The 19289-nt window shown below is 71.2% G+C and overlaps 3 protein-coding genes across 3 annotated transcripts; 2 read left to right on the plus strand and 1 right to left on the minus strand.

Moving 5' to 3' along the window:
* The first annotated feature begins 947 nt into the window (after positions 1-947).
* On the plus strand, positions 948-6281 carry KLHL17 (kelch like family member 17). The gene is given in 13 exon segments (XM_037499442.2): positions 948-1339; positions 1962-2218; positions 2295-2416; positions 2508-2729; positions 2956-3072; positions 3287-3482; positions 3485-3499; positions 3661-3805; positions 3884-4051; positions 4392-4480; positions 4567-4640; positions 4736-4917; positions 5051-6281. Coding segments are annotated over 13 exon segments (2208 nt in total). The 3' UTR covers positions 5280-6281.
* On the plus strand, positions 6196-13169 carry PLEKHN1 (pleckstrin homology domain containing N1). Its single transcript, XM_037499451.1, has 14 exons — positions 6196-6323; positions 6584-6680; positions 8456-8602; positions 8675-8755; positions 8824-8896; positions 9040-9167; positions 9272-9367; positions 9470-9590; positions 9978-10056; positions 10381-10666; positions 10846-10980; positions 11099-11230; positions 11422-11613; positions 13020-13169. The coding sequence occupies exons 1-14, from the start codon at positions 6196-6198 to the stop codon at positions 13167-13169; spliced, it is 1845 nt and encodes a 614-aa protein (XP_037355348.1).
* A 36-nt stretch (positions 13170-13205) lies between these two features.
* Positions 13206-16534, minus strand: PERM1 (PPARGC1 and ESRR induced regulator, muscle 1). The gene is made up of 3 exons (XM_037499452.1): positions 13852-16534; positions 13386-13511; positions 13206-13297 (listed from the first exon to the last, which is right to left on the minus strand). Exons 1-3 carry the CDS (start codon positions 16523-16525, stop codon positions 13206-13208), a joined length of 2892 nt encoding a protein of 963 aa, XP_037355349.1. The 5' UTR covers positions 16526-16534.
* Positions 16535-19289: the final 2755 nt, after the last annotated feature.

The following is a 19289-nucleotide window of genomic DNA, read 5'->3' on the forward strand; positions in this document are numbered from 1 at the left end:
AGGAAGAGCGGAGCACCAGGCGCCGCTGGGGCTCAGTGACCCTTCATAGACTTGCAGGCCTCTGCAGACCTGTGCAAGGACTAGCCACTGCACCCCGGCCTCTGCCATCACCCATAAGGAGCACCATCGGGCATGGCCCAGCGTCTCAGAGCGCTGACCACAGCCTCTGTTTCTCCAGCACCACCCCGGGGGGCCATGGAGTCTCTTGCTGTCTCGGCATCCAGCTCAGTGTCTGGGCGGCTGCTGTGGGCATCACCTCGTCTCCCATGAGTGGCTGTGGTTCGGAGCTTCCGGACACCTGTGGCCTCAGAAACACTCCTCTTCCCTGACCTCCTATTGGATAAATAAAGCCTGTGGCTGTTGGCCCCTGAGCCTGAGTGGTCTTGCAGCAGCACACATGGACGAGAACCTGCGACAGGACCTGTCCCCCGCTGTGGTGCTGCCCTTTGGTCCCACCTGGTACCATTTCCAGTGTCTTCGGCACTCTTTCGTGCTGTCAGTATCATCCCTTAGTGCTGCCTTAGCCGTTTGGACATCCTTTTGGGTGTGCTCTGTGCTGTTGCAAATACAGCAAATCTGCACTCACAAGACAGTGCTGGGCAGGGAAGGTCGCGCTTTCTCTGGCCTGTCTGTCAGCAGGTGCAAAGGCTGCCTCTGGAAGGAGGGAGGTGAGGAAGCCAGTCTAGAGGGAGGGAGAGACAGACAGACAGACACACAGCTGCCTGGGCCCCAGACTCCAAGCAGGCCCTCCCCCAGCCCAGCCTCCTGCTGAGGCTCCCGGTTCAAGGCCTGCCCTTGCAGGCTTTCGTGGAGGATTCTAGCGAAGGCACACACGGGCAACGCGCCTGCCTGGGGACACGGGGCGGGTGGCGGATGCCCAGCTCGGGCCCGCCGGGTGAAACCTGGGGGCCTCTGTCTCCGGCGCCGCGGGGTCGGGCGCTTCTCGAATGGGGGAGCAGAAGTCCTGGCCGTCCGCACGGAAACAGGCCCGGGAGGCCCGCGGGCGGCCCCGGGCGGCGGCGGCGGGAGGATTCGCGGCGGCGCCGCCCGAGGCCGCCCGGGAGCGCGCGCGGCGGGGCGGGCGGCGCGCGAGAAACGACGGCGGCGGGCGGCGGGGCCGGGGACGCGCCGCGGGCCGCCGCCGCCGAGCAGCCCTCCGGCGGCCGTGCGCCCGGCCCTCTGCGCGTTCTCCGCCGGCCGCGCGCGGGTCGGTCCGGGCGGCCGAGCCCATGCAGCCGCGCAGCGAGCGCCCGGCGGGCAGGACGCAGAGCCCGGAGCACGGCAGCCCGGGGCCAGGGCCCGAGGCGGCGCCGCCGCCCGCCCCGCCGCAGCCCACGGCGTGAGTGGCCGGGCGGACCCCGGGGCGGGGGCCGGGGCGGGGGCCGGGGCGGCCGCCCCGGAGGGCCCCAGCCCGCTCCGTTTCTCCGCGCTGGGCGGCCCGGCTGGGCGCGCAGCGGCCACGGCTCCCGCGGCCTCCGTCCCCTCCCGCGGCCCCCGCTGCCCTCAGGCGCCCGAAGGGGCAGGAGAGCGCGTGGGGCCGCCGAGGGCGCGGGGCGGGCGGGTCCGCGCCGGGGGTGGGGGCCTCTCCCGGCCGCCCGCCCGGCGGCCGGGGCCAGCCCCGCGCCAGAGCTCGCCCTGCGCGCCGGCCCCCCGGGCACGGGCAGGGCGCGGGCGGAGGGAGCCCCGGCCGGAGGGCGGGAGGGGTCTGGCTCTCGGAGCGGCGGGCGAGGGGCGGCCTGCTCTCGCGGGGGGCGCCTGGCCGAGGGGCCGGCGGAGCAGGGCAGGGGCGGCCCCGGGAGTGGGGCGGGGCGAAGCCGCAGGGCAGGGCGCGGGGGGGGGGGGGGGGGGAGCGGACCCTCCTGTGTGGGCTGCGGGGGGCGGGGCGGGGGGCGGCGGCCAGCGCGGGTGAGGGGCTTCCGCGGCCCAGCTGACCCGAGCTGACCCGGCGCCGCGCCCCGCAGCCCTGAGGCGGAGCGAGCGCGGCCCCGGCAGCCGCGGCCGGCCCCCATGGAGGGCGCCATGCAGCTGCTGAGCCGCGAGGGCCACACCGTCGCCCACAACTCCAAGCGCCACTACCACGACGCCTTCGTGGCCATGAGTCGCATGCGGCAGCGCGGCCTCCTCTGTGACATCGTCCTGCATGTGGCCGCCAAGGAGATCCGGGCGCACAAGGTGGTGCTGGCCTCCTGCAGCCCCTACTTCCACGCCATGTTCACGAGCAAGTACCACCCCACACGCCCGGGCGCTCGGGGCCGAGGCTACCCCAGGGCCAGCCTGACCTGCGGTCCCCACAGGTGAGATGAGCGAGAGCCGCCAGACGCACGTGACCCTGCACGACATCGACCCTCAGGCTCTAGACCAGCTGGTGCAGTTCGCGTACACGGCCGAGATCGTGGTGGGCGAAGGCAACGTGCAGGTGAGGCCCCGGCCCAGCCCGGCCCGGCCCGGCCCGCCCGCCCACCCGTGGGTCCTCACGTCCCTCCTCCGCCCCGCGCTGCCCGGCGCAGACCCTGCTCCCGGCCGCCAGCCTGCTGCAGCTGAACGGCGTGCGGGACGCCTGCTGCAAGTTCCTGCTGAGCCAGCTCGACCCCTCCAACTGCCTGGGCATCCGGGGCTTCGCAGACACGCACTCCTGCAGCGACCTGCTCAAGGCCGCGCACAGGTACGTGCTGCAGCACTTCGTGGACGTGGCCAAGACGGAGGAGTTCATGCTGCTGCCGCTGAAGCAGGTGAGGAGCCCGCCGGCGCCCCTCCCTTGACCCCATCCCCACACTCCACCGGACCCCCACCCTGCCCTGCCCCTTCTGTCACCCCAAATCTTCCCCTTCAACTCCTGCCCTGAGCACTCCCGGGTGCTGCCCGGGTCCCTGTTCCCTCTCTGGGAGCCAAACCTGCGACCCTAGCCTCACTGGACTCCCGCCCAGGGCCCCCCAGACCTCACACCCGGCCCCCCAGGTGCTGGAGCTGGTCTCTAGCGACAGCCTGAACGTGCCGTCTGAGGAGGACGTCTACCGGGCCGTTCTCAGCTGGGTCAAGCACGACGTGGATGCCCGGAGGCAGCACGTCCCGCGGGTGAGGCCAGGCCCGGGCCCTGGGCGGCGTCAGCAGGGCATGGCCGTGGGCCTGGGTGCGCCTGCCCCTCCGGGGCCAGGGTCCTCCAGGGCGAGGAGCCCGGACCTCCAGAAGGGTCCAGTGCACAGGAGACCAGGCTTCCGGGGGGTCTCCCCATGGGGCCAATGGTGTCCTGGCCCCACCCGCCCCTGACAGCGGCACCCCCCCACCCCAGCTGATGAAGTGTGTGCGGCTGCCCCTGCTGAGTCGGGACTTCCTGCTGGGCCATGTGGACGCCGAGGGCTTGGTGCGGCACCACCCGGACTGTAAGGACCTGCTCATCGAGGCCCTCAAGTTCCACCTGCTGCCTGAGCAGAGGGGCGTCCTGGGCACCAGCCGTACCCGGCCCCGGCGCTGCGAGGGCGCTGGCCCGTGCTCTTCGCCGTGGGTACGCCCGAGCCACGCCAGCCCTCCTCAGCCCACACCTGCGCCCCGCCCTTGGGAGGCCCCCATGACCTGGCCGCCCGCCAGTCCCCACCCCACCTGCCCAGGCACCCCTGCCCACCCCTCCTCGGCCACGTCCTGTCTGTCACCTCCCCCTTCCCCCAGGCGGCGGCAGCCTCTTCGCCATTCATGGGGACTGCGAAGCGTATGACACACGCACTGACCGCTGGCACGTGGTGGCCTCCATGTCCACACGCAGGGCCCGGGTGGGCGTGGCGGCCGTCGGGAACCGGCTCTATGCGGTAGGCGGGTAAGCGTGGACGCTGCTGTCGGTCTGGGACTCTGTGTGCCCACCACGCCAGCCCTGACCTTCAGCGGACCCCCCTAGCTACGACGGGACCTCGGACCTGGCCACCGTGGAGTCTTACGACCCTGTGACCAACACCTGGCAGCTCGAGGTGTCCATGGGCACCAGGCGCAGCTGCCTGGGTGTAGTCGCCCTGCATGGGCTCCTGTACGCGGCCGGTGGCTACGACGGGGCCTCCTGCCTCAACAGGTAGGGCCGGGGAGGGGTGGGCTGCCTTTCAGGGTCAGCAGTGCAGGGATGCAGAAGTCCTCCCTGAGGGGAGCAAAGAGGTGTCGCACCTGACCAGCCACAGTGCCTCTTCCCTCTCGGGGTCTCTCCCCGCCGTCAGGTGCTAGACCCTGTGGACACTGGCCCAGGCTCGCCACAGCAGGCAGTGATCCGTGTCCAGCCAGCGAGGGGACACTGGACCCAAGCTCCTCGCCTGCCCAGCCTGGGTTCCAGCCACTCACAGGGCAGGGAGGGCGGCCTGGGCAGGGTGGCGAGCGCAACTTCTGCCCTGCTCGAGAAAGCTGCGCCCCTGTATTTGCAGTGCTGAGCGCTACGACCCCCTGACGGGCACTTGGACGTCCATCGCTGCCATGAGCACCCGGAGGAGATACGTGCGCGTGGCCATGCTCGGTGGGTGACCTGGCCTGCCTTCCACAGTGCCTGCCTCACCTGCCCCTGGCCCCCACAGCAGGCCCTGCCCTGTCTCCTCCCTGCAGATGGGAACCTGTATGCTGTGGGCGGCTACGACAGCTCCTCACATCTGGCCACAGTGGAGAAGTACGAGCCCCAGGTGCGTGGCATGTGCTGCCCACTCCGAGAGCCCACAGATACCCTGCCCTGGAGTGGGTGGCGGAAGGTGGTGACGCGTCTGGCCCTCGCCCGCAGGTGAATGCGTGGACGCCCGTGGCCTCCATGCTGAGCCGGCGCAGCTCGGCGGGCGTGGCCGTGCTGGAGGGTGCGCTCTACGTCGCGGGGGGCAATGACGGCACCAGCTGCCTCAACTCCGTGGAGAGATACAGCCCCAAGGCAGGGGCCTGGGAGAGTGTGGCCCCAATGAACATCCGGAGGTGTGTCCGCCCCCCTACCCCCAGGGTCACTACCCAGGGGCGCCTGCGCCTCCCCCAGATCCAACGGGCAACCCTGCGGCTCCTGCCAGCTGTGCCTACTCGGCCCCTGTCTCACCACCTGCCCCGCCCCCAGGAGCACGCACGACCTGGTGGCCATGGACGGCTGGCTGTATGCTGTGGGGGGCAACGACGGCAGCTCCAGCCTCAACTCCATCGAGAAATACAACCCGAGGACCAACAAGTGGGTGGCCGCGTCCTGCATGTTCACGCGGCGCAGCAGCGTTGGCGTGGCGGTGCTCGAGCTGCTCAACTTCCCGCCGCCCTCCTCGCCCACCCTGTCCGTGTCGTCTACCAGCCTCTGACCCAGAGGACTGCCCGAGCCTGGCCCCCGGCCTCCCACTTGCCTTAAGCCTGGGGCTGCCCCGCGGACCTCCCGTCCCGTCTGTCCGTCTCCGTGCGCGTGCCTAGGCCCTCTTCTGTGTGCGTGTCGCGTATTTATTTACTCATCTGTCCACAGCGGGTGGGGAGGCTGCAGCTTCCGTCTACTTGTTTACTCTCCAAGTGTCCTGGGGTCGGGGACCGCCCGCTGGGGGCACCCACCCAGCGCGCCCCAGGCTCTGTGGACCTGGAGTGGCCAGGTGCCAGAGCAGGCCAGCAGGCGCGCTTTCCGAGCAGGTGCGAGCCCGGCCGCGCTTTGCACACCCCCTCACTGGCCAGGCACAGCCCGGGGCCAGACTGATGGGGGCTTCCTTCCTGGCGCCTGCGGTCTCTCGTGGGTCCTGGGCCGAAGCGGTTGCACGCGCGTGCCCAGATCTCACGCAGCAATATGAGCCACTGGAACAATAAACACGTTTCTCGGGCTGCAGGGACTGAGGCTGCGTGTCCGTCTCCAACCCTTGGGGTGGGAGAGGGGGCCATGCAACCTGGCCGAGGGCTTGGCCTTGCTGGCCAGTGGGGCAGGGTGGGGCAGGGCCCTTGTCTCCCACTGGCTGGGGGGCCCCTCCATGTTCTGGCTCTGCCTCGGAGCCCAGCCTAGGCCCGGGGTGAGATGGCCCAGGCAGGAGAGGGGCTGGGGAAGGGCCCTGGCTTCCTCTCCCCCAGCCCGCCGGCCCAGGCCCCGCGCACACCCTGCCAGTCACTGGTGACTCACAGCAGCAAGCACAGAACAGGAGGTGACCCAGGTGGGCTGGAAGGGGGTCTCCTGGCTCAGGCTCCAGCTCCAGGCAGGCCAGCTCACCGACCAGGCTCCCGAGGGCCCTTGTGTATGTAAAGGCTGAGATGGGGGAGCCTCTGCCCCGCCCTCACCGCCCCAACTTTGCCTGCCAGGGTGGGGGCTGGCGGCAGCAACTGGCCTCAGGTGTGGCCGGTTCCCGCTGGGAAGGCCCCGCCCCGCCTGGCCTGGTCGGGTCAGGTGGGACCGCCCGGAGCCCCGCCCGCCAGTGGAAGGTGGGGCGGGAGGCTCGGGAGACGCATCCAGACCGACCTGCTCGCCGCGCGCCGTGCCACCCATGGGAACAGCCACTGCGTCCCCCAGGCCCCCAGGAGGCTCCGGGCCTCCTTCTCCAGAAAGCCTTCTCTGAAGGGGAACAGGTGAGGGGGCTCCAGCTCGGCCCCAGGGGCTCCCTCCCGCTCTGGAGCCGGCTGAGAGCCCTTCCCTTGCCCCCAGGGACGACGGCGCGCGGCGGGCCGGCCTGTTTGGTGCCGAGGCGGGTCCCGACGGGGACAGCCCTGCGGACAAGCTCTTCTACTACATCCCCGGGACGGTGAGCGCGGTGGCCAGCTCCGGGCGCGGGCGCGGGGGACACAGCTCTGCTACTCGAGCGTCCTGTCCGGCTCGCCCGGGGGTGCAGACCCGGTGGGGAGGCCCCGCCCGGGAAGCTCTGGGGCCGAAAGTCTGACGGATCGAAACTGACCCGGGACTGACTCAGTGGCTGGGCGAGCTCCGCGGAGGCGCGGGCGTCTGAGTCCTGTGTCCCGGCCGGCTCGAGGCCACACCCGGCAGTGGGCCCGCGTCTGCCCGCACCCCCCAGCTGGGTGCGGGAGGCGCGTCCAGGCACGTTCCCGCCAGGGAAGCACCCAGCCTCCTGCCCGGAGGTGGCTGTGCCTGTGCGGGCGCGAGTCCCCACCCCCTCGTCCCTGTGGAGGGAGTTGGGGTTTCTGATGACCACAGCCTAGCGCACGTCCAGGCTCAGCTCCTTGAAGCCTCCCATGCAGGCCACACCCCCCCACCCTGCGGCGGGGTGGGGGGGGTGGGGGGGCAGACATGGCTCCCACGTCGGGCCAGGTCAGCTGCACCACCTGCGCTGCCCCACTGAGGCCAGGGCTGCTTGGGGAGACCCACCGCAGCCGTGCTGGATGTGGTCCTCAGGCTCCAGGTGCCCAGTCTGCTGCTTCTTGCCCCGGGCACATCTGGGGCAGGCTGGGAGTGGGACGTCTGGCCACAAGGGGCCTCGCCAAGTGAGGCTGCCTGCCTCCCAGCAGCTCTGCCAGGCGGGGAACCGGGTTTGACAGGCCGGTGCGCCCAGCTCCCTGGACCCCCTGCCAGGCATGCGCTGGCTTCAGAAACTGGGCTGCCTGAGACAAGTGGACAGGGCCCTGGTCCTCTCAATGGCTGCGTCTCAGCCCCAGTCCCTCTGTCCAGGCCCAGGGCACACTGTGTGACTGGGGCGTCCCTTCTGGTCTGGGTATGGTGAAGGGCAAGGGGAACCTCTGCTTGTGGCTGCGGGAGGAGCCCTCTCGGTCCCTGCCTCCACCCTAGAGCCCCGCCCCAGCTCTGAGCTGACCCCTCCCCTCCAGTAACGCCCTCCCCAGGCAGGTCCAGTGGTCCATCCGGCTCCTCGGCCTATTTTCCACAGGTCTCCTGGCCTTGTTCCTGCACTGGGTGTGGGGCAGGAGGCCCCGCCCAGAGGCAGGGAGTCTGACTGCCCATCCTCCTGGATTTGCCCCCAGTGACCAGGGCACTGCGGCCCCAGCCCATGGGCCTCAGCCCCTTGGGCCCCAGGTCATCATCCATCCTGCCTGGCCCTCAGCTAGGGCGGGCCATTTGTGCAGGGCTCTCTGACCCCCAGGCCCTGCCCCAGGTGCCAGCAGGGCTGCAGTGGACAAAGCAGGCCCGTCCCCCATGATCAGGCCACCCGCACATGGACCCAAGCAGGCCCGGGCTTGCCGTCCTGGGTCCTGAGGTGCTGAGGGGGACAGGCGGCTGTGGGGCAGCAGGGCCTGGAGACGCGCCCCGGAGCCCTCGGCCACCGCAGGCTCTGCTGGACGTGCAGGGGCCTGGGGGCAGTGCTGCCTCAGGGTCCCCGCTTTGGCAGAACCAGGTAGTGAGAGCTCCATGGCCACCTGAGGGGCTCTGTGTGCCCGCTCACTGGCCAGGCTCGGAGGCCAGGCCACCAGGACGAGGGTGCAATCCCAAGTCTGCTGCGGCCTGGAGCGCAGGTCCTGCTTGCCAGGTGGCAGCTGCGGGCCCCGTGCCCTGGGGGGGTGGGGCTCCTGGGGCTGTGGCCCTGGGTGGTCCCCTGAGCTCTGCTGCCCCCAGGACATCCCGGGCCTGGAGAGCCAGCAGGAAAGCCTGGAGCAGCCGTTCCTGAGTGTGTTCAAGAAGGGCCGGCGGAGGGTGCCGGTCAGGAACCTGGGCAAGGTGGTGTACTATGCCAAGGTCCAGCTGAGGTTCCAGCATAGCCAGGTGGGCACAAGGCCGGGAGGGTGGCGCAGGGTGGTCCGGAACCCAGGCCCTCAGACCTAGGCCTCTCTGCAGGACATCAGCGACTGCTACCTGGAGCTGTTCCCCGCCCACCTCTACTTCCAGGCCCATGGCGCCGAAGGCCTCACTTTCCAGGTGCGGGAAGCGGCCGGGGAGGCAGGAGGAGAGGGGGGACAGGCTCAGGAGCCCCTCTGCCCTCGCAGGGGCTGCTGCCGCTGGTAGAGCTGAGTGTCCGCCCGCTAGAGGGTCCCGGAGAGCACGGCTTCCAGATCACAGGTGGGCGGTGCCCTCACGTGGCTGTCAGAGGCGACTGTGGTAGCTGCGGGTGGGCCCCAGACCCTGTGCGGGGAGGGGGGTGTCCCCCATGGGGCCTGGGAGGGCCCTCCCATGGGCACTGGCCAGCTTCTCTGCACCCACAGGCCCGCTGCCGGCGCCGCTGCTGGTGCTGTGCCCAGGGCCAGCCGAGCGAAGCCACTGGCTCTACCACCTGGAAAAGCAGATGGCTGTGGTGCGAGGGCTGCAGCGCTGCCACTCTGCGCCCCCGCAGGTCGGTGCCCGCGCCCCGCACCCCCCTCCCAGCCCCGCCCCCCCCACTGCCCTGACCCCCCTCTGCCAGGGCCCCTTGAGGACGAGCTCCCCTGGACTCTGCAGCGCAGGCTAAGCGGGCTACGGACAGCACCGGGGTGCCAGGCGGCGGGCAGCGCCATCTGTGCCTCCAGGGTCCAGCTGCAGCACCTGCCTGCTCAGGTGGGTGTGGGACGGGGCGGGGGAGGGGGGCATGGGCAGGGGGTAGGGCCGCGGGGCGGGGCTTGCGGGGGCAGGTGGGGCCACTGTGCTGTGCCCCCCCAGGAGCAGTGGGACCGGCTCCTGGTCCTGTACCCGGCGTCCCTGGCCATCTTCTCTGAGGAAGACGACGGGCTGTGCTTCAAGGTGGGGCTGCCCAGGCCACCCCAGGAGCCGCCCTGTGTGGGTGCGGGGTGGGGGGGGCAGTGCAGGTGGAACCTGTATTTCGGGGCCTGTTGGGACAAAGTGAGCCAGCCCCACCCCCACGCCCTGGTCAGTCTGGCCCTAGCCCCGAGTGGCTAGGGCTGGCTCCCCAGTCGCCGGGGTCCTAGCATGGCCGCCATCACGACGGGTGGCGTGGCCCCCTCTGACTCCGGCCCTGCAGTGCCTCCCTGAGGGTGAGCCCGTGGCCGTGTGACCGAGGGGGGGCGCGAGGCTGAGACTCGAACTCGGCTCCCGCTCCTGTGCGCAGGGAGCTCTGTCTGGGGGCGGAGGGGGGCCCCGGGAGGGAGACGCGGCCTTGGCTTCTCGCTGCGCGGGTGCCCCCGGCTGAGGTCCCCGCCCCGGCTGCCAGGGGAGCTGCCGCTCAGCGCCGTGAGCATCAACCTGGAGGAGCAGGAGAAGCAGATCCGCTCCTTCCTGATCGAAGGTGGGCGCGTGGGGGCGGGGCTGAGCGGCCGGGGGCGGGGCTGGGCAGACTGGGGGCGGAGCTGGGTGGCTTGGGGGTGGGGCTGGGCGGTCTAGGGCGGGGCTGAGCAGCCTGGGGGCGGGGCTTAGTGGCCAGAGGCCGAGCTGGAAGGTCTGGGGCGAGGGTGGAGGGCTGAGCGGTCTGGGGGCGTGGCTGGGCAGCCTGGGGAGGAGCTGGGTGGTCTGGGGGCGGGGCCGGGGGTGGGGCGCGGGCGCGGGGGGCGGGGCGGGGCGGGGCGGGGGCGGAGGGGGGTGGCCCGGCCCGGGTGCTCACGCGCCTTGCCCCGCAGGCCCCTGATCAACTCCATCCGCGTGCTGTGCGCCAGCTACGAGGACTACGGCCGCTGGCTGCTGTGCCTGCAGGCGGCGGCCCGCGCACTCCGGGCCCCCGCGCCGCCCGGGCCCCAGGCCCCCCTGTCCGCGCAGCCGTGGGGCGGCGGCCGGAGCTCGCTCTCTTCCGACGGACACGCCAGCTGGGACTCCGGGTGCCCGGCGCCCCCCTCCGCCCACGCCAGCCGCTCCCTCCCGGAGTCCTCGGCCGTGTCTGCTGCGGGCCGCGCTGCAGTGCCCGCACCCGTGAGTGGCCAGGGACGGTCAGGGGGCCCGAGGTCAGTCCTGTTGGGTGGCTGGCCCTGCCTCCCCAAGCAGGACCCCAACCCTGGGCAGAGAGGTCCCCGGTGGGTGGGCGCTCGGAGCCACCTCTAGGGCTGTGTGGGAGGCCCTGGGACAGTCTGGAAGGCCCTTCGCGCCCACAGGACAGCCCCGGCTGCTCCAGCATCGGGAGACAGAGGACGGAGCTGAGACGGGGCGGCAGCCGCCGGTCACCCCGGGGCAAGGCCCATGCGCAGGGGCTAGGCCCGGCACCCCCGTTGCACCTGGACCTGACCAAGGTGGGCCCCTAGCGCAGCCTGCGGGCGGGCGGGCTCCCCTGCCTCCGTGCCCCGCGTCCGCAGAGCGAGGTGGGTGGGCCTGGGCGCCGAAAACATGCCTCCCCTGCTCCCGCCTCAGCTGGCCCTGGAAGCTGGACCCGAGGCCCCAGATGGCCCCCCGGACACACCACGCTCCCCGCTCTACGCTGACCCCTACACGCCCCCGGCCATGTCCCACCACAAGGTCTCAGACGTGCGGGGCCTGGACGAGGTCAGTCCCTGGGGGCGGTGGCTGCGCCGCAATGGAGTCAGGGAGGAGCCTAGGCCTCGGGCCATGGGGTCCCCAGCTCCGCCAGAGCTCCCCAGAGACAGGCCCGCGCAGGCTGGGGGAGAGGCCAGGCCTGCGCGGGCCCCTGCCCAGGAGGTCCCACTGGGCCGTGGGTGACCAGCGCTTCCTCGCAGTTCCTCGTTGCCATGCAGAGCTCGCTGGGGCCCAAGCCCCCCATCCCTTGCCCCTTGGTCCCTGTGTCTGTGCCCGTCTCCGACCCCAGCTCCAGACTCTCCCAGAAGGGAGCCCCGCAGCCTCGAGCCTCGCAATGGCACCAAGGCTCTGTCAAGGGCCGGGGACCACCATCCCCAGACTCCTCTCGGCTCGTGAGTAGCAAGCCCTCAGGGCCTGGAGGTCTAGAGGGAGGGGGAGCCTGGGGCCCAAGAGTGGGAGGGGCATGGGCAGGTAGCCAGGGGCAGCAGGACGGGGGGGCGGAGAGTGCAGTCCAGCTGGGCCGCCCTCCCCTGGGGCTCGGCCGCCCTAAGACTGTGCTTGGCCCCAGGTCTGCCCTGCCAGGGAAGGCCCAGCCCATGCCTCGCCGCCGCCCCCAGGTGAGTGGGGGCCCTGCCTCGATCTGGGGGGCATGGGGGTGACCCTCCCGACGGCACACACATCTCTGCCCTCCCCACCAGGTAGCTGGCTCCCCGTCAACACCGACAGCACCTGGGGCAAGGCCCCATCTCCACCCCATCAGCGGTGGCCCCGGCTCGGAGCCCCTGAGGCTGGGGTGGGGCTCGTCCAGTGGATCTGACTGCCTGGGCTACCTCTCAGGACTGCCTGCTGTGCCCGCCCGCTGGACAGGCCTGCAGCTGGCTGGGTCTTTCTCTGTGGGGCCACAGCTGACCAGCACCCTGCCCTGTGCTGAGGCAGGTCTGACCCCCAGGATAGAGAGGTCTCTGGGGCCCAGATGTCGGCAGGGGCTGGAGGATGCCCCATTCTGAGGAGAGGGCCTGCCCTGGTAGTTGGACCCCACATGGGGGGGGTGCCCCAAGGGCCAGACCTCTGCTCTGTCCCGGGAACAACAGGGCTTTGCCTGGGGGTGGGCGCATGGGAGCCATCAGGGGCTGAAGTTGGCTCTGGGGTCAAAGGCTGCGGCGAAGTCAGCTAGCCATTGCCCAGGACAGCCAGCTGCTGCCCACACGCAGAGCAGGCAGTGGCCTGGTGGCATGAGTGGGAAAGGACTGGTTGGGAGAGGCTGACAAGAGGAAATCCCGGAAAGAAAGAAAACGCTAAACAGAAGGACGGGGAAGGAGCTTTACTGGTGTGTGTGTCCACTCTGTCCCCTGGCCTCCTGCTGCCCTGGGGCCCACGCTCTGCCCGCTGCCGCGTCCAGCCCTCCATCCAACGCCACTTGCTCTGCCTCTCACCAGGCTCCCCAAAGGACTCCCTGACCCCTGTCCCTGTAGAGCCAGGCCCCCGCAGGCCCTGTCCCTGCACAGCCAGACCCCTTGCGGTCCATCTGTCCCTGCACAGCCAGGCTCCCTGTAGTCCATCTGTAACTTGGGCAGAGTCCTGGCCCACCAACCCTGTGCCTGCCACAGCGCAGGTCACCAGTGCCCTCTGATGCCCAGGACCCACCCTGACCAGACACCAGCTCAACATCTCAGGTGACCAGCAAGCGCTCCCCAGCGCAGTGACTCATGCACACATCTGACCTTGGAGCCCCAGGGCCCTGCTTCTGTTGCTGCCTGGACACCTCACACACCGGCTCCCCGTCATTCCCACCTCCCAGACCCACAGGCCCCCCCAGCGCGGGTGCGGCCGCGCCCTGGCCACTGGCTGGACACTCAGGTGGAGTCCGAGGAGCCACCGCACTGGCCCCTCCTGGACGCTGGTGCGCACGGGGTCAAAGGACCAGGCCTGGGGCCGCACAGGTGGCTAGTCCGCGTCCCGTGTCCATGGCGCTCCCAGCCTGGGCCTAGGGGCTGGGGCTGCGGCTGCGGCGCCCCCGCCCCACCTGCCGGCGGAAGTAGCGGATGGCAGAGATGGTGCCGATGTTGGCCAGCAAGACTGCAAGAGAAGGCACGCCTGAGCCCGGCCCCAGTGGCCGCTTGCCTGCCTGCCCGCCCACCACCGCCGCCCTGCTCCCGGCCCGAACCTGTCTTCCAGGCGTCCGGCGCGTGTAGGTCGGAGGTCCTCACCGCCCAGGTAGCAAAGGCCACGAACACCAGGCACATGTCATTCTGGCTGAGGCTGAGGGAGCCCAGGGGGTTTGGGGGGTCACCTGCAAGGAGAGGCCCCGTCTGAGCCCGCGGCTCCGTGGCCACCCTGGCCGGACACGCCGCCTGAGTCGCCCTCCCGTGACGCGTCTGTCCCGAGACATAGGCCGCGGGCAGCTGGGCCAGCACCTCCAGCCCGCTGTGACTGCCTGGGATGAGCAAGGGGCTGCCGGCCCAGCGCTGCCCCAGCGGGACCAAGCCTGGGCTCCTCCCTCCCAGGTCGCCCCGCGGCCCCACAGGCCCAGAGCCGGCCCTGGCCTGCCCCTCCCTGACAGCCGTCCTGGCCCAGCTCCCCGGACAGTGTGTTCCCAGGACCTGGGCAGGCGAAGGCCACACGACACGCACCTGCTCGCCTGACCACCAGGTCCAGCTGTTCGGCGGAGGCTGGGCCGGGCTCTGGCAGGGAGCCCGGCCCGGGGGCCCCCAGGGCTTGCAGTCGGAGGAGGGTGGCGGGGCCCGGGCTGCCCTCCGGCCCGTCCTCCCCCAGGAAGTGCTCGTAGGCCTCGGGGATGGTGATGGGCATGGGGTCTCCAGTTGGAGGCGCCGGCACCGGCTCTGCGTGGGCCGGGCCGCCCGGGGCCCGCGTGCGGCAGTCCCGGAAGAAGTACTCGCACATGTCCGGCCACTGGACTGCGGCCTGGCCGGCCTCCTCAGCGCCTTCGTCCTCCTCCTCGATAGTGTCGCAGAAAAAGAACTCGTAGGCCTCGGGGAGGGTCACGGCAAAGCTGCTCCGGGATCCAGCCCCCGCCAGCACTGAGGCAGAGGGGGCCAGGGGGGGCAGGTGCTTCAGGATCCGGGGCTGGGGGGACCGTGGCCCAACAGCCACCGCGTCCCAGGCTCCAGGCCCCCCGGGGCTCCCTGGGGCCACCCGGGAGCCCGGGGGCAGATTTGAGGCCTCCCCCACACATAGCCCCTCAGGGCCAGGCATGGCCATGGAAAACCGGACTTTCTTCTTCTTGGGGGCTCGGACAGGGCCTCCGGGGGTCTCCCCATCCTGGTGCACCCCTGGAGACTCACCAGGACTCAAACCCAGCTGGGCCACCGGGGCAGCCCCCACCTCCGCCCCACAGCGTGAAGCTGGTGCGGACACGCCCACGTCCGGCCGGACCCCGGGAAGAAGGCTGGGTTGAGCCTGACGTGGGCTGCCCTTGGGGACAAGGGCAGGGGGACCCAGCTCCGGCATGGCCACCGGGCCTGGCGTCGGCAGGTGGGCATTCAGTCTAGGCTGGGAGGCAGGTGTAGACAGAGTGGAGTCAGGCAGAGGCTGGGAGGCGGGTGTAGACAAAGCCGAGTCGGCAGGAGTCTGGGCAGTAGATGTAGACAGAGCCGAGTCAGCAGGAGTCTGGGCGGTGGATGTAGACAGAGCTGAGTCAGGTGGAGGACTGGAGGCAGGTGTAGACACAGACGAGGTGGGAGGGGGCTGGGAGGTGGGTGTAGACAGAGCCGAGTCTGGCGGAAGCTTGGAGGCAGGTGTAGACAGAGCTGAGTCGGGCAGAGGTTTGGAGGCAGGTGTAGACACAGATGAATCGTGAGGGGGCTGGGAGGCAGGTGTAGACAGAGCCGAGTCTGGCAGAGACTTGGAGGCAAGGGTGGACACAGATGAGTCTAGCGGACGCTGGGAGGCAAGCATGGACAGACCTGAGTCGGGAGGAGTCTGGGCAGCAAGTGTAGACAGAGCCAAGTCTGGTGGAGGCTTGGTAGCGGGTGTAGGCACAGATGAGTTGGGTGGAGGTTGGGAGGCAGGTGTAGACACAGATGAGTCTGGCGGATGCTGGGAGGCGAGTATAGACACAGATGAATCTGGCGGAGTCTGGGAGGGGGGTGTAGACAGAGCCGAGTCTGACAGAGGCTTGGCTGCGGGTGTAGACAGAGCTGAGTCACGCAGAGGCTGAGAGGTGGGTGTAGACAGAATCGAGTCTGGCAGACGCTGGGAGGCAGATGTAGACACAGATGAGTCTGGCAGATGCTGGGAGAAGGGTGTAGGCAGAGCTGAGTTGGAAGGAGTCTGGGAAGCGGGTCTAGACACAGACGAGTCAGGAGGAGTCTGGGCAGCGGGTGTAGACAGAGCCGAGTCCTGTGGAGGCTGGGAGGCGGGTGGAGGCAGAACTGTGTCTGCCTTGGCCACTGAGATGTCCAGACCAGTCTCCTGGGCAGGTGTGGGCACAACGTGTGGCTCAGCTCTCGGGGTTGTCCTGAGGTCTGTCCCGGGCTCCGGTTGGGGGGCGGGAGTCGACAGACCCCAGCCTGGCCCTTGCCTGGACGGCTCCTCCGGGGCGCTCGCAGAGTCCGGCCTTAGCCCGTCCTGTCCAGCTCCTGCCGTCCACATTGCCGTCCCCACCAAGGGGTCCTGCGTCCTGGGCACCCCCGGCCCTGCTCCCCACTCAGGCCTGGCCTCTGCGAGCACAGTGGGGGAGCCTGGCGGGGTGGGGGCACTGGCGCGACTGCCCCCCTTGGCCCCCACAGCGCGCCTCTTCTTCCGACTGGGGCTGCGTGTCGGGGTTCCAGGGCTGCTGGGGGGCTTTTGCGGGGCAGCGCTGCAGCCAGCGGCCGGGGGACTCCGAGGAGCCTGTCCGGGGGGCCCGGGGGCAGCGCCCTGGGGAGCTGGCCCTTGCAGAAGCCTCTGCATCTCTGTGGGAGCCGTCCCTGGGGAGCACGAGCTCTGGCCGGAGCCGAGGGGCAGCCTGGCTTCTGACTGTGGGGACGTGCCGGGCGTCTGCTGACCGGCCCCCGGGGCCAGGGCGGGCTCAGGCCAGGACCTGCTGACTGGCCGCCGGGGGGCCACCTTTTCCCCCGCTGTGCAGCCGGGCCAGCCCCGCCCCTGGGGAGCCTGCTGCCCCTTGAGAGGCAGCGGGGGCCCGGGGGGGCTGCTGCCACTGCTGTCCCCTTGGTCAATGTCACTGGACAGGGGCTCGTCCCCGGAGGCCAGGCTGGCCTGCAGGAGGTCACATTCTTCGGCTGCGGCTGCGAACTCCGCCCAGTCTTGGTCGCTCAGCTGGATGCTGTACTGGAAGTTTTCCATTTCCGGTCAGCCGAGGCGCCTGGGCCGCCGTGCTTGAGGCCAAACAAGGTCTTCAGAGGCCCAAGCCCTGGGCCGCGGCCAGTGCACACTGCCGCCCGCCCGGCCTCCCCCTGGGGCGTCCCCCAGCTCCCTGGCAGGGGGCCACGCGCTTCACCACCATCCTGAAAGAAAGCAGAGCTGGACCCTCACCGCCCACCAGCCACTGTGAGCCCCCACTCCCTCCCGGCCGACCCAGCCACAGCGCCGCACGCCCGGGTGGGGACGGGGAGCCCATGGGGCCCGTGGCTGTGGGAGAGGGGCCGCAGGACCAGCAGGTGGCCGGCCGAAGGTGGCTCTTAGCCAACGGGGCTGGAGGGCCACAGCTTCCTCCGCACGCAGGGCCGCGCTGGTGGTGCCGGGGGCTCTCTCGGGTGGTCAGTGTTTCCAACCGAAATAAGCCTCCTGCTGACCCCCAGTCACGCTCAGGGTCTGTGCCCCAGCCCAGGCCCGGCCAGCAGCCCCAAGCTCCACTGGCCTCTCCGCCATGGGGTGGCCTGCTCCTGTCTGGTTGGCGCCCTGGCCTGGCAGGGAGGTCTCGCTGGCCAGGCAGGGGCCTCGGGCCCTGGGAGAGCGTCCTTCCCTGGCCCTGGCCAGGCCCTGTGGGGGCTGCTGGCTTGCGGGACCTTAGGCTGGGTGGGCGTACCTGGGGCCCAGGGCGGCCGGGCAGCAGAGCCGGGCGTGCGGGCAGCCTGTCCCAGAGCCTCCGAGCGGCTCCCACGGCAGGCCCCACCCCCACTGCCCAAAATACCGGCGTCCCCCGGTCACATGCTCCTGCCAGCTCTCGGAGTCCCACCACAAATAGATGGCCTTTGCGGCACCTCCAGCCACGAGCAGGGCCCTCCTCGCCAGGCCTGGCCCGGCTCCCGGCCTGCGGCTCCGGGCCTCCCTGCCCAGGCCAGGCCCTGTCCTCTTAAAGCAGCCGCCCTCCCCGTGGGCAGCCCAGGAGCCCCTGCTGCCACCTCGGTGTTTGCGAGGGACGAGGGGCTGACGGAGTAACAGGCTGGCAAGTGGCTGGTTCCAGAATGTTCCCAGAGGCCCTTTGGGGGGGCTGCTGCCAGGCATGGGGGCAGCTTAGGGTGCGTCCCCTGGCACCCAGGAGAGGGGGATCCTGCGAGCCAGGACCCCTCCTGAGAGTTCCCCAGGAGACCCTCAGTGGGGCCTAGGGGCACCGGGGACACAGGGCCTGTGCTTGGCTGCACCCCCTCCTGACCCCATGGCCCTGCATGTAGTAACCCCCAGCTGCCCGCAGCTTCCGGGGGCTGCGAAGAGCAGAGAGTCGAGGCCTGGCCGCTGGGATAAGGCGTCCGGCTGCGCGGCCCAGCGCAGAGGACACTCAGGTTCGCGTGTTCAGTGTGGAGAGAGCGAGGCTGGGCAGGCGGCCGGCGCAGGCGGCGGGAGCCCCGGGCGTCCGTGGCGGGGGGCCGGAGAGGCTGCCGGAGCCCCCAGCTCTGGGCTCCCGCAGAGCTCCCTCGGCTGGACGCGCACCCGCGGGCCGCCTTCCCCTTCGCGGGGCGGCCCGGCCGGGAGCCGCGAGCTTCTCGCGCGCGGTCTTGCCGCCACCAGCCCCAGCCAGGGGCCCGCCCGCCGGGGGCGCCGGGAGGGGACAGGGTGGGGGGGGTGGGGGTGCCCACCTGCTGCCAGCGCACGGGCGGGCGGCCACCGCCTTCCGGAGTGTTTCCTGGGGAAACTCCACGTGCGGCTTTGGGGTCGTGGGGTCAGGGGTCGTGCTGGCTCGGCCCGCCCCGGCTGTGGGGGCCGCTCCGCGCACCCCTCCCCGGCAGCCCCGCGTCCTCAGTTTCCTTAATGAAATGAAGCTGCTCGGGCGCTGCCCGGGAGGCGACCGGCTCGCGGGCCTCCCGGGCGCGGGGTCCTCTCGGGCCGCGAAGGATCTCAGTCCCGGGTGCCGCTCCCCGCTCGGTCTGGGGGGTCCCCTCCCCGCGCAGGCGCCTCTGGCTGTGCCCCGCACTTGTGGGCACAAATAAATAAACCTCTTTCTTCGAAGGAGCCGCTGAGCTGACACTGCCAGGGCGCCCCGGGCTCAGGGTGGCCCGGCCGCCGCGCCCCTTCCCCTGCGCCCGAATCTTTCCCGAGTGCTGGGGGAGCCCCTCGCGGCCGTCCTCTTCGGGAGCCGGTCGACGCCAGGAGGTCTGAGGTCCAGCGCCGCGCCCGGCCAGCAGCCGCCCCGCGATGCCCGCTGCCTCCCGGGGCCCCGCACCGCCCCGCGGCCCTGGCGTGGGCGCGCGCGGGACCCGAGCTGGTGGGGCCGGGGCGGCGCGGGCCTGGGGTCCCCCCCTCCGAGCCCCCAAGCCCCGCCCGGGGGCGCGCGGAAGGCAACGGGAGTGGGGCAGAGGCCCCGGGGCGGGCGGCGGGGCAGGGGCGCGGGGGGACCCCTGGGGTACCCGGGGAGGCTGCCGTCCCGCTGGCGGCCACCAGGGGGCACCGGGGCTCCGCCGGGCTCGGCGGGCGCGGGCGGGAGGCGGCTCCGGGCGGGGGGGGCGTCTGAGGAAACCGCCCGGCGCTGGCCGCGGTCCCAGGGCTGGTCGCGCGCACCTCCCGGCACGGAGCCCCCACAGCCTCAGCAGGGCCCCCAGCCCGGCCACGGAGCCCCCCCCACCCCAGCACTGCCCCCCACAGCCCCGGCACAGCCGAGCTTCTCTGCATGCGGGGGTCCCGGGCGCGTCCTCCTTCGTGGCTCGCGGTCAGTGCCTGCGGACGCTGCGAAGGG

The sequence above is a fragment of the Talpa occidentalis genome, unplaced genomic scaffold, assembly GCF_014898055.3.
Source record: "Talpa occidentalis isolate TD23 unplaced genomic scaffold, MPIMG_talOcc4v2.1 talOcc4.9, whole genome shotgun sequence".
NCBI lineage: Eukaryota > Metazoa > Chordata > Mammalia > Eulipotyphla > Talpidae > Talpa > Talpa occidentalis.

Bases quoted from the DNA above. Each gene is read 5' to 3' on its own strand.
- PLEKHN1 (XM_037499451.1), top strand. From the start codon at position 6,196: ATGGGGGAGCCTCTGCCCCGCCCTCACCGCCCCAACTTTGCCTGCCAG. The intron at 8,756-8,823 runs GTGCGGGAAGCG...CTGCCCTCGCAG, and splicing joins CCGAAGGCCTCACTTTCCAG to GGGCTGCTGCCGCTGGTAGA. The intron at 9,168-9,271 runs GTCGGTGCCCGC...TGGACTCTGCAG, and splicing joins GCCACTCTGCGCCCCCGCAG to CGCAGGCTAAGCGGGCTACG.
- PERM1 (XM_037499452.1), bottom strand. From the start codon at position 16,525: ATGGAAAACTTCCAGTACAGCATCCAGCTGAGCGACCAAGACTGGGCG. The intron at 13,512-13,851 runs GTGCGTGTCGTG...CTCTCCTTGCAG, and splicing joins CCTGGTGGTCAGGCGAGCAG to GTGACCCCCCAAACCCCCTG. The intron at 13,298-13,385 runs GTTCGGGCCGGG...CTTCTCTTGCAG, and splicing joins GCCGGACGCCTGGAAGACAG to TCTTGCTGGCCAACATCGGC.